The sequence below is a fragment of the Calidris pugnax genome, unplaced genomic scaffold, assembly GCF_001431845.1.
Source record: "Calidris pugnax isolate Ruff unplaced genomic scaffold, ASM143184v1 scaffold138, whole genome shotgun sequence".
Lineage (NCBI taxonomy): Eukaryota > Metazoa > Chordata > Aves > Charadriiformes > Scolopacidae > Calidris > Calidris pugnax.
The window spans coordinates 1289941-1301110 of record NW_015090858.1 but is presented as its reverse complement, the minus strand read 5'-3'; the positions used below and the strand labels follow the sequence as shown (position 1 = coordinate 1301110).

The following is an 11170-nucleotide window of genomic DNA, read 5'->3' as shown; positions in this document are numbered from 1 at the left end:
GGCGGGGCGGGGCGCGGGCGGGGCCTCCCCTCACAGCGGCGGAACGGGGAGAGGCGGGAGCGGGAGCGCGGCCGGCGGGGAGCGAGGGGGACACCGCCGTCACCTCAGGGCGCCATGTTGGCGGCGGCGGCGCGGGGCCTCTGTGGGTCTCGCCTCAGGTAGGGCTGTGGGTCGGGGCTTCCTCCTCGGGACGGGGACCAGGCCCGGGGCTTCCTCCTCGGGAGGGGGACCAGGCCCGGGGCTGTCTCCTCGCCCGCCCGGGAGGGGGATCAGGCTCGGGGCTCGCTGAACGGCGAGCCCCGGGCCTGGTCCCCCTGCCGGGCGGGCATCTGTGGACCCGCAGCGCCGAACATCCCGAATTTCTCCTCACGATTTCTGTTCCTTCCCCAAGTTCATGGCTGCCCCAGGCGGTTCCGAGCCGAGGGAGTCACTGGCAGACATCGCTGCTGGCGGCCCGGGCGTCTCTCCCCGTCAGGTGAGCGAAGGGGGGTTCATCCTGAGGGGATCCTCCATTTCCCCACGTCCAAACTAACTTTTAGCTGTAAGTCTTTGAAGTCACGGTGTGAGGGGAGTGTAACGGCAGCCGGTGCAATTACCGCTTTGTGCCTGTCTGTAGTGGTATTTGCTCCTTCAGCAACAAAATGTTTGGATTTAAGCTGTGCTCCAGAATTCCCTCCTGAGTAGCGATGGAAATGAGAGCCGAACCGAAAATACTATAAAGTGGCGTATTAGACAGCCCACGTTTTTCATCTATGTTACATTTTGGTATCCATGTTTTGTTTTGATGCCACTTGATTCAAAACATCCCGGTAGCTGGTAGGTACCATCATGGGGACCGTTCCACACCATGAAGGTTGGTTGTTTGAGTGATATCTGTCCGTGAGGATTCGTCTACAGAGCGTGGCGTTCATTATCTGGGATAATGAGATCTGCCAGGGGAAGTACAACAGCAGAGGAATGTCTGCCCCTTGAATTTGGTTCCAAATGTGGAAGTTTTAAAAGCATGTGTAAAACCTGTCGCTCTCTTCTTTACTGCGAGACCGCAGGAGTATTGCAGATAAACCCCTTACCTGCTCTGCTGCGCCCCGAGCCGGTGCAAAACAATTCCAGTGCCATTTTGGTGGAATGTCCTCAGCTCGTTCTGGTGCTCAGCACAAAATTGGAGGTTGCTTTTCTTGGGCAGGTGCAGTCTCTGCAGAAAATCTCAGATGACGTTACTGTCTCCTGGAAGTGACATTACTTGAATAAAGCTAATGGCTGGAACCTCCACTAGGGACCAAATCAAACAATGGGGAGGAATGACCTTAGAAAAGTAAAGTGGAACTGAAAGTTGCTGGTGTTAAATTAAATGTCAAAATACCTTCTTTCACTCATGTAATTATTTCCCTGGCAGAGCACAACCAAAAAAGAAGAAGAAAGTGGATGTGAAGAAAGAGCAAGCCCAGAAGGAACGTATGAAAAAGAAGATTAGAAAGTTGGAAAAAGCTGCCCCAGAAATGATTCCAATCGAGGATTTTCAAACCCCACTGAAGTTCTCGGATAGCACCAGGTGAGCGAGACTCTCACCGGGCGCTCGTGTGCATGGGGGAAACACTTGTTGTTTCTGTGAAACTGCAGTACAGTGCTGGCCTCGGGACAAACCTTCCCTACCTTGTCCTACAGGACAAAAATGGGAATGCCAAATTTTATGTGCTCCTGCTAAAAGCAGTGAAAAAATAGTTGTGTGAGTTTCCTGTTAGAACGACCATGGAAAACCTCACAGATGTTGCACGAATAAAACGCTTTCGCTGGGTTTGGGGTTTTGTTGTTGTTTTGTGGAGGTTTTTTTGATATACTCTTTGGGGCACAGGCCATTTCTCTGTTAAAACGTTATCCTGCTCTTTGCCAGGGTGCGGAGCCTCCCCCCTCTGTCACTGGAGGAGACGGAGAGAAGGGTGTTACTTCTGAAGAGGTGGTGTCTGTTCAAGCAGAACCACGACAAGGCGGAGAAGGCTGCCATCCAGGCGCTGGTGGAGGCTCAGCAGGAGGCTCTGCGGGAGCTGCGCCTGGAGTCAGAGGAGCTGTTCCAGGCAGCCATCCGCCGCGACACCGCGCTCTTCCCCTTCCAGAGGGAGGGACCTGACTATACCCCCCCGCTGCCGGGGTACGACCCCCCGGAGGGGAAGTGTGTGGACATCACCAAGGTGTACACGCAGTGAGGGAGGAGCGTGCTGCTCATCGTGAGCTCCTCAGCTGACACGGGGAGGAGAGAGTGGAACAGGAATAAACAATTCCTTCTGCGGGTTAAAATACTGTAGGTGGGGGACTGTAAGGCGGGTTAAAATACTGTAGGTGGGGGACTGTGGGACTGTAAAAACGTACCAATGATGTATCTGTGTGTTTGGGGTTTTAAACGGCTCTCTGGGCAGTGAGACACCCACCAGCACCACCCTGCCCTACGCTGGGGCCCTGCGAGAACAAGACCAAGAGCTGGCGTTTCATGGAGCATTTTCTCTTTCTGGGCTCGTATCTCTCCTCCCTTCACATGCTCCCAAGAAACTGCCTTTTTTTTTTTTTGTTCTTCATAAACCCTAACCCAGAAGATCCCTGTGCTGTGAGGAACGGATGGCCTGTCTGTGCTGGAAGGGAGGCAGCAGCTGACTCTCTGCCTTTCTGGGCAAAGCAGGGAAGTGTTTTTGCATCTAAGAGGGAAAAGAGATGGGAAATATACTGTGACAAAGCCAAAACTGAGTTTGGGGTTTTTATGGTGCCATGTGTTTGCCCTAGAACAAAACAGATCTCTCTTCATTCACACAAACCTTTATTTTTGTCGTGGTTTTGAACACTGCTGTGGACACACACGACGGCCGACAGCGGGGCCGGGCAGGGGGTGGTTTGAGGGGCTGCAGCATCACCCCCCCCAGCCGAGCAGCTCCGCACCCACCGCAGGCGGGTCCCTGGGAAACGCCTCTTGCACGGGGTGGTGGTGATTGTCCTGAGCGGGCAGGAGCAGCCCCAGTGGGATCCTTTCTTCCCAGGGGCGGGTGCCCTGTCCCAGAGGCGAATCCTCATCCGGGGAGAGGAGCTGCTGCTGAGGTGAAACCTCAAACTCATACAGTAGCAAGAGGCGAGAATCAAATTAAGCACCTCCATTAAAAAAAATACTGGGGGTTGAAATAAACTCTCGGTGTTTCTGGAAGTTTTGTGGGCAGAGCTACAGCCCCGTGATTGCCAGAGGAGAGCGGGCACAGCCCAGCGCAGGGGGGACTGACCCCCCACGGCAACGCCGGGGCTAGTTGAGTTTGTCCTGGGGCTAGTTGGGTTTGTCCTGGTCGAGGGGCAGGTACCAGTCGGGGGGGGGGCTCTTCCTCAGCCTCCACACCGGGGCGTGTTTCTGCCTTTCCATAACTCGAGCTCTTTCACGCTGGCACAGAGCTTCCTGCAACACACAGGGGGGGAAATCACCACTGCGGCAGCACTGGGTTTGCCCCACAGGGTTCCTGCGGAGGATTTGGGATCAAGGGAGCAAGAGAAGTTTATGGTGCTTCAGTAGAAGTGCTAAAGGGTGTTGGTGAGCAGGACACACGCCTTGAACTCTCAGGGTTATTATAGTTTGCCTCTGAAACCAACACTGCTGGGGGGTCCTTCCCGGACACACGCTGCCAGGCGGCCCTTCAAACACCTCTGGGCATGCTGAGTTTGGAGAAGAGGAGGCTGAGGGGAGACCTCATTGCCCTCTACAGCTCCCTGAAAGGAGGGTGCAGAGAGGTGGGGGTTGGCCTCTTCTCCCAAGGGAATAATGACAGGAGCAGAGGAAATGGTCTGAAGTTGGGGCAGGGGAGGTTTAGATGAGATATTGGGAAGAATGACTTTCCTGAGAGGGTGGTCAGGCCCTGGAACAGCCTGCCCAGGGAGGTGGTGGAGTCACCATCCCTGGAGGGATTTAAGAAACGTGGCACTTCAGGGCACGCTCTAGTGCCCAGGTTTGTGGGAGTGTGTCTGTTTGTGGGGGGTTTTTTTGGTTTGTGTGTCTGTTTGTGGGGTTGGGTTTTTTTGTTTGGGTTTGGGTTTTTTTGGGTTTTTTGTTTGTTTTTTTTTTTTGTGTGTGGTTGGACTCGATGACCTCAAAGGTCCCTTCCACCCATGGAGATGATTCTGTGAAACACTTCACGGGTGGGTGTCAAGAGGATGGGGCCAGTCTTCTTTTCAGTGGGGCCCAGTGACAGGGGCACCAGCTTGAACCCACGGTGGTGGAGTCTCCCATCTCAGGAGACATTCCAAACCCCACCTGGATAAGCAGACAAGTTCCTGCAGGACCTGCTTTGTCAAGGGGTTGGAGGAGATGGATCTCCACAGCTTCCTTCCCAACCCCATGAGATCCTGTGATTGCTGCACCGGCGCAGAACCCCAAAACCCAGAGTTTTCACACCAAAACGCTCAAGCCCTCTCCCTCCGGGCCTTCCAAGCTCACCCACCCCCCCTCATCTCCCGGTACCTGCGCTGCGGTGTCTCGGTCCCGTTCCCAGGAACGACAAGCCTCGTAGTCCTCCTTCCACCGCCCGCAGGCCGGCAGCTCCCCGTGGGCGTAGTAATGGTGGAAGGCGTGCCGCAGGCCTCGGCAGTGCTTCCACTCCCACCAGTAGTCCTCGCAAGGCCGGGGAGGCTGAGGAGAAGACACAACGAGGGGTTAGATCCCCGTCGGACCGGGGGATCGGGCCCCCTCGACGGCCCCAGCCCCGCTCACCCGCCAGCTCTCGCCGCCCGCCATGCTGCCGTACGGCAGCATGGCGGGCGGCGAGAGCTGGCGGGTGAGCGGGGCTGGGGCCGTCGAGGGGGCCCGATCCCCCGGTCCGACGGGGATCTAACCCCTCGTTGTGTCTTCTCCTCAGCCTCCCCCCCCGCCCCCCCCACCACAATGGCCGCCCCCGTCCCGCCCGACTCCCAAGCGGACAACCAAACCCGCCCGTTTTAACCCCAAACCTCCCGCCGCCGCCGCGGGTTTTTTCCCCCCTCCGCCTCGAAATTAACACACGAGAGCGTAGCTCGGCCCCCGGGGAGGGGGGAAGCCGCGTCCCGCCTCCACCTCCATGCGAGTGCTCTATCACCCTATTTATTAATTAAAAGGCATAATTTTAATTGTAAATACAAGAAGCGGCTACAGGGGACCCTCACACGGATTTATAACCAACACCCGGATCCCAGATCAGAGACTCCCCCGCACAACAGCCCCAAAGGCCACACCGTGAGCCTGTGCCTTTGTGTCACAAGCCCAAAAAAAAAGCTCACCTGGAATTGGGGCAAAAATATACAGAAGGAGGAAAATAGCAGGAGGGGAGGACACAGCCGGAGAAATTGGGGTCTTTTGGTACAGGATCGCACTGGGTTACTCCTCTGGTTTATCCCAGGCACACTTTCCCTCTTTACAACTCACACAAAACACCCCTCTGGAATTCCCAGAACTCCCAACCGAAAATTCTGACAGTCCAGTTGGAATTTGAGCAGCTCTGCTTTTAAAGGTGAGACCCCCCAGCGACAGCTCCCTGTGCTGCAGACCCCAGCCCCGCCGCAATCACTCCGGCCCAACACGCTGCAAGGGATCTTTTATTTTCCTCCCGACCGACTCCAGGCTCCTGGACTCAGGGTTTCCTTCCCTTCTTGCGCAGGGACTGGCCTTCTCCCGAAAAGGCGATGAACCGGCTCCCGGAGTCATCCTGGAAACAGGAAAAAGAGGGGAAACAGGTCGTTACCTCTTCACTCAGTGCTTGTGTGCGATGAAACTGATGGTTGGGACGTTCCAGCAGGGCAGGACCCAGCTGCAGCATCTCACATCCTTCGTCTACACAATAACCACTGCCTGAAAATAATTCCCAGTGTTTCCGAGACCTTCCGCCCAGCTGCAACACGCAGGAGCTGCCTTATTTCATCCATATCTGCCCAATGGTTTTACATCACCAAGGACGGGCAGCGGGGGCCTTCACCCAGCTCAAACCCCTTGTAACAGAATTACACTGAGAGGTCTTCTCAGTGTAAGTGTGGAGAGAGGAACCACAACCTCGGACCGGAGTTCTCATGTCCTGACTCTGCCCCAAACTGGGAAGGATCCAGCTTTATTTACCTCTTCAACTTTCTTAACGAGTGGACGCGAGTTTCTAATGAATGTGATTCTACCAATCTTGAAGTCATAGTTGGGAATTCCCCTGGAAAAGAGGCACAACAATATGATGAGAAACCTTTTATACCCACTGGGCACCCAGAGACCTGCCCCATGTCTGCCCGTCCTGGGCCAACAACGCAACGTCCCCCAGGGACCCGCGGCTGACGCAGTCGGGGACATCACAATCAGCCCAAAAGACCAGACTATTAATTTTCTGAACGCAAGCTCAGAGCACAGTTCACTTGTTTATGTTGCAGGAGCAGGAAAAAAGAAGTTAAATTAAACTCTGAACAAACACCAATCTTTCACACACCGACAGCTGAAGGGAACAGCCCTACCTTCGAATGTCTCCGGGTTTAATGGGCGATGGGCTGGGCTCAACCCCTTTCTTCTTGCCATCCAGCCTGTTCCCAGAACCAGAGAACGCCTGTGGATGTGCACACAAGGAGTGTTAATGTAACCATAGCTTGTGTTGGGAAGCACACAGCACACGGGCACTGTATTCTGTAAAATCTTACTGTCATTTTTATTTAGGTATTTGATTCAGTGTGAGGTTTGGTACGTATAAGCCAATAAACCCCAGGAGTGTGTTTCAGTCTCCCGTTCAGACTGCCCGTGTCAGGACAGCAAGTCAGACTGGGACGGGCTGGGACCCCACACCCCAGTTAATCCACCAGCACCCCTAAGAACAGGTACTAGTATTTTGCAGTTGTTTGGAACAACTTTCCCTCACCCTTGCACAGCATTCAGACACCAGCAGAAACGGGAACTTACACGAAATCCGATGTCGCTGACGTACCCGCTATGGTCTGCTTCAACGTCCTGCCAGGGAGAAAACAACTTAGTGCCTCGTGCTCACCTCGTGATACACACAACACATGGAAACAGTTCTACCTGTTTCTGACCAAGCAAAACTTCAGAACAATCCCTTTCCAAATCAACAGTTGGTAAAAACCATCTCATAAGTAACACACACCAAAGTGTCTGGTAAGTGAAGTTTAGTCCCAGGAAACTGTTTCAGGAAACAAATGTCTGCTGGCGCTCACTGCCCCATCCCAAGCACGGCTGGTTTCTAGGGAATAGGTGTGTGAAGAACAGAAGTGTAACCTACTGTGGTCTCCTCGTGCTGTGCACTTCTTTCTGGCTCTTTGTACCCCAAAGGAGCGTCAAAATCCACCTATTTACACAAGAAGCATGAAAATAAGCATGATTGACACAATTCTTTTAATCATAAGCTTTATACCACTATTCCTGAAAACTCCCCAAAGTAGCACTCCATCTCCATATAGAAAGAGCTGAGGTTTGCTCCTTAATTTCAACCCACAACTAGAAAGACTAAGCCTCCCAGGAACGAGCCTTAGCATGAAATTGAAACAGAGCAGTATAACAGCACCCCACGGTATCACTGGAGTTTGAATCAAGAGAAGGCTGTTAAATAAAACTCAGAGTATAAAACACGATGAAACTAAACATTAAATTCTAGTGGCTGCAGTCACCTGGTGGTACCTCGAGCCCCTGGCTGTGGTTACACAGGTCCATGGGTTACCCTCGAAAGAGCCACCTCACGTGTCCCATCAGACTTTCCCCATCCCACAGCGTCAGAGCTGCCTGGTGCTGCCACCCTGAGGGGCCCTGTCCCCCTGGGAGGGCACAGTGACAGCAGGTGTCCCCCACCTACTTCAACTTACGTTCATATCGCACTCGATGATGGACACGGCCTTATCCGGTTTGGTCTCCATCACCCGAAGCTCATAGATCTGAAACAGGAACCAATATTATAACAGCAACCAATGAAAGAGCTCAACTTTTATATAAGAAAAGCATTTCTAAACCTTTCCCTTCAGGTAGCCCCCAGAAAATTGAAATAAGTGCTCTTTAGGTTGAGGACTGGGTAATTCAGGGTCTCTACAGAACTTGAGAGCAGAGATTTGTAACTGAGAAGATTGCCATGTACTGGAGCTAAAGAACAGTCCCTTTACTGTACCCTGCTGCACTCTTGCTGTACCTTAGTTTCCATTTTTTTAACACAAATTCTTAATTTAGGATACATTCTGTTCATAGACTTGTAAAAACATCAACAGCACAAAAAATTGTTTTCCTGTGAGTCAAGAAAGAGTCTAAACCACAACTCAGGAAAAGATTTAACTGACCCCTTTTTCCTCCCACAGAAAAGAGGTGCCACAGCTGCACTGGGCTGGCTGTCAACACCAGTGCACAGCTCCATGGTGACAGTGTCACCGCCAGCATCCCACACCTGAGCTGAGCCCACAACCCCGAGGGACCAAAACCACACACACGTGCTGCCAGAAATCACAGAATCACAGAATTGTTGGGAGCTGGAAGGGACCTTCTAGAGATCATCCAGCCCAACTCCCCTGCCAAAGCAGGACTGCCTAGAGCACATCACTCAGGACTGCAGCCTCATCTATAACACCCAGTCACAAGGTGGAGTCCAAGTACCTGTGCGGTCACAATCTACCGAAATACAGCACACTTTTTTTTAAAATGGGGCAGAATTTATTTCCTCAAATTGATGGTATCCCACCAAAACTTGCACGGACCGGTGTTGCACACTGTACCTTTTCATTGTAGTTGATGGCAATAACGTCCCCTGTAGTCAGACAAGCGAAGTTTCTCAGTGCGTTTTCTAATCTTTGGAGTATGTTAAGATGAAACATTTGCTTTCAATGCAGCATCGAAGCTTTAAAGCTACGACATTATAAAACTCTGATCCTTGGTCTCTCAAACCAGGTTTAAAAGCCCCCAGTAGCGTAGGCAGCCTCTTAGCAAACACTAGGGAGTATGAGTTCTGCTGAGGGACACTCAAACTCACTGACTTTAAGCCAAGGCTCACACTCCTGCGCTCCCGGCTGCGCTTTGTGCCAGCAGCTGGCACTGCAAAAGCTCTCGGCCTTCCTGCTTTCAGAAGGAGCAGGAGCCACCTCTGCCTCAACATTCCCTTTTGGGAGAATACTTTTGTCCCCTGCCCCATAACTGAACACGAAGGATACACGGCTTTGGGATTGGTGATGTCAAGAAAATCTGGACTCTGTGGCTGGAATTTTGAGTAAGTAGCAACCTGAAGATTCACACTTTCCACTTGCACCAGGCCTCCCTCTTCCAGCAGCAGGTTCTGCATCATCTGGAAGAATGAAAACAAAGATACAAACCATCAACGTGACTGATGTTTTAAGTTCCTTTTCCTTGCATATACCTATTTTCACAGGGGCCACCATCTTCCTCAAAACGCAGCAGTTCACCATGGTTTGATGTCAGGAGGAGGGTCAGGAGCACCTTAAAAAGTGTTCTGCTTTGCTTGCTCAGTTAAACTCTCACAGAGGACAGCCTGAGCTGTGACTGAAAGCTGTCGCAGGAACATGACTAGCAAAGACACACACGTTCAGGAAACACTCCGCCTCTTTAATATTAACCTGGCAACTCACTCATCCTACTCTTCAGGTTTGGACAGTTCAGCTGAGGCAGCTCACCCAGTGAGGCAGGTAACAAATGCCCTCGTCAGCCACGAACTCCAGCACCCCACAGTGCGTCATGCGGTCCGAGTTCTTATTGGTCAGCTTGAACAGCATCGGGTAAGTAATATTAAGTCGGCCTGGTGAGAGAGGAGAGAAAAATCTTATTTGTTAAAAGCCACTAAGACATTTCTGAAGCTTTCAGAGACTGAACACTAGCAAGAGAATAGTCTGGACTATCGGAGAGGATTCCCCTCACACCATCACTCCAATCACTCAAAACTATAACTCCAGGAGAGAGCACAGACACACAAACACCACACTGCCATCGTGCTGCCAGCTTTAAGTCCCCCGAGCTCAGAGACAAGCAGGCAGCAGGTATTAGCAGAGGAATCTATTACTGCTACGTCCTTAACAGTTAGCTCCCACCCAGTGAATTTTAACTGGCCCTGCCTTATTAAAAATTACATCCTGACTAAACTAATTTCTCAAAAAAAAAAATCTATTAAGGCTAAAACTCAGAGGGGAAGAAAAGAAACCCTTACTTAAAAAGGCCAATAAAGGCCTTCTATACAACTGATTCACTTACTCTTTTCACCATTTCAAAGTTAACTATCACTTATTTTTTCTTAAAAATGAATTTTGCTCTAGACAACAGCGTCCAGAACAAGCAGGTTGAGATAAAGAATTTACTAGATGAACTGTAGCCATTATACTGAGCGTGGCATTAATAGTTAATAAATATTGATTCATGCCTCAGGTAGCCCAACACTTCAGATGTTTGTACTTGGGGACAGACAAGCCCCATTAATTATGGCAGACAAAATACTTCCAAAACACATTGTTTCAACTAATTAATCTTATATTCTCTATTTAAGTAAGTCACATTTTAACAGATAACTAAAATACCATGGTATTTGTTTACACGTTCGCTGGTATTTCTAATGCTGTTATTCCAGAATAAGATATTCACTTACTGAGTTGATCCAAAGCTGATGGTGGCATAATTACTGCAGAAAGGAATAAGATGTAAGATTAGGAAAAGTATGACTGTACAAAGAGTATGTAACATAAATTTTATAATTTCTGTCTCTAAAATCTTCTACAAAAAAAGGAGACTCTAAAATCTCCTGCAAATTTATTTTTGAGGCAGAGATTTCAGTAGAATTGGTCACAACAAATACACCTGCTAGCATGGAAACTACAGAATTTAGTCAGAAAAAGAAAAAAAAAAAGAGAAGGTTTTACAATACCTAGTAATAGAGAAAACATTTCCTAAAGGTAACTTTATTTATCTGGGTTTATAGGTACTATGAAATCGACACCAGCTCAAGCCAGCACAGCACAGTCTGACAGCCCCAGAACTAACTGGCCGGTCTGTTCTCTTTGTCCAGCTCCACCGAGGGGCAGGGTCCTCGGTCACGGATTTCCACGGCTCATCACGGGGCCAAGATTTTACCAACAGACTTTAAAAAAGACGAATGTTTTGTTCCAACGCTCACAAGCCGGGACTGGCCGGGTAAGTTTTCTAATGACACGGGACAAACCCTCCTCCTCCCCTCCCGAG

The 11170-nt window shown here is 50.8% G+C and overlaps 3 protein-coding genes across 4 annotated transcripts in view; 1 reads left to right on the top strand and 2 right to left on the bottom strand.

Moving 5' to 3' along the window:
* The first annotated feature begins 50 nt into the window (after positions 1-50).
* MRPL40 (mitochondrial ribosomal protein L40) lies at positions 51-2726 on the top strand. Its single transcript, XM_014944072.1, has 5 exons — positions 51-158; positions 392-475; positions 1394-1549; positions 1889-2297; positions 2332-2726. Exons 1-4 carry the CDS (start codon positions 115-117, stop codon positions 2196-2198), a joined length of 594 nt encoding a protein of 197 aa, XP_014799558.1. The 5' UTR covers positions 51-114; the 3' UTR covers positions 2199-2297; positions 2332-2726.
* A 57-nt stretch (positions 2727-2783) lies between these two features.
* On the bottom strand, positions 2784-4754 carry LOC106889236 (chromosome unknown open reading frame, human C22orf39). Its single transcript, XM_014944073.1, has 3 exons — positions 4724-4754; positions 4475-4642; positions 2784-3418 (listed from the first exon to the last, which is right to left on the bottom strand). The coding sequence occupies exons 1-3, from the start codon at positions 4745-4747 to the stop codon at positions 3293-3295; spliced, it is 318 nt and encodes a 105-aa protein (XP_014799559.1). The 5' UTR covers positions 4748-4754; the 3' UTR covers positions 2784-3292.
* A 319-nt stretch (positions 4755-5073) lies between these two features.
* UFD1L (ubiquitin fusion degradation 1 like (yeast)) overlaps positions 5074-11170 on the bottom strand; it is a 6446-nt gene continuing 349 nt past the window's right edge. For both annotated transcript variants that reach the window (XM_014943977.1, XM_014943978.1), the window contains exons 2-11: positions 10581-10613; positions 9622-9743; positions 9145-9275; positions 8713-8785; positions 7822-7890; positions 7245-7310; positions 6908-6955; positions 6472-6560; positions 6095-6176; positions 5074-5690 (exon numbers count right to left, since the gene is read on the bottom strand). In XM_014943977.1, coding sequence (XP_014799463.1) covers positions 5616-5690; positions 6095-6176; positions 6472-6560; positions 6908-6955; positions 7245-7310; positions 7822-7890; positions 8713-8785; positions 9145-9275; positions 9622-9743; positions 10581-10613 — 788 coding nt within the window. In that variant the 3' untranslated portion in view covers positions 5074-5615. The remainder of the gene's footprint in view (positions 5691-6094; positions 6177-6471; positions 6561-6907; positions 6956-7244; positions 7311-7821; positions 7891-8712; positions 8786-9144; positions 9276-9621; positions 9744-10580; positions 10614-11170) is intronic.

Coding starts and splice junctions, on each gene's coding strand:
- MRPL40 (XM_014944072.1), top strand. CDS start 115: ATGTTGGCGGCGGCGGCGCGGGGCCTCTGTGGGTCTCGCCTCAG. Junction 159..391: donor CTCTGTGGGTCTCGCCTCAG/GTAGGGCTGTGG, acceptor TCCTTCCCCAAG/TTCATGGCTGCCCCAGGCGG. Junction 1,550..1,888: donor AAGTTCTCGGATAGCACCAG/GTGAGCGAGACT, acceptor GCTCTTTGCCAG/GGTGCGGAGCCTCCCCCCTC.
- LOC106889236 (XM_014944073.1), bottom strand. CDS start 4,747: ATGGCGGGCGGCGAGAGCTGGCGG. Junction 4,643..4,723: donor CGGGCGGCGAGAGCTGGCGG/GTGAGCGGGGCT, acceptor TCTTCTCCTCAG/CCTCCCCGGCCTTGCGAGGA. Junction 3,419..4,474: donor ACCGAGACACCGCAGCGCAG/GTACCGGGAGAT, acceptor TGTGTGTTGCAG/GAAGCTCTGTGCCAGCGTGA.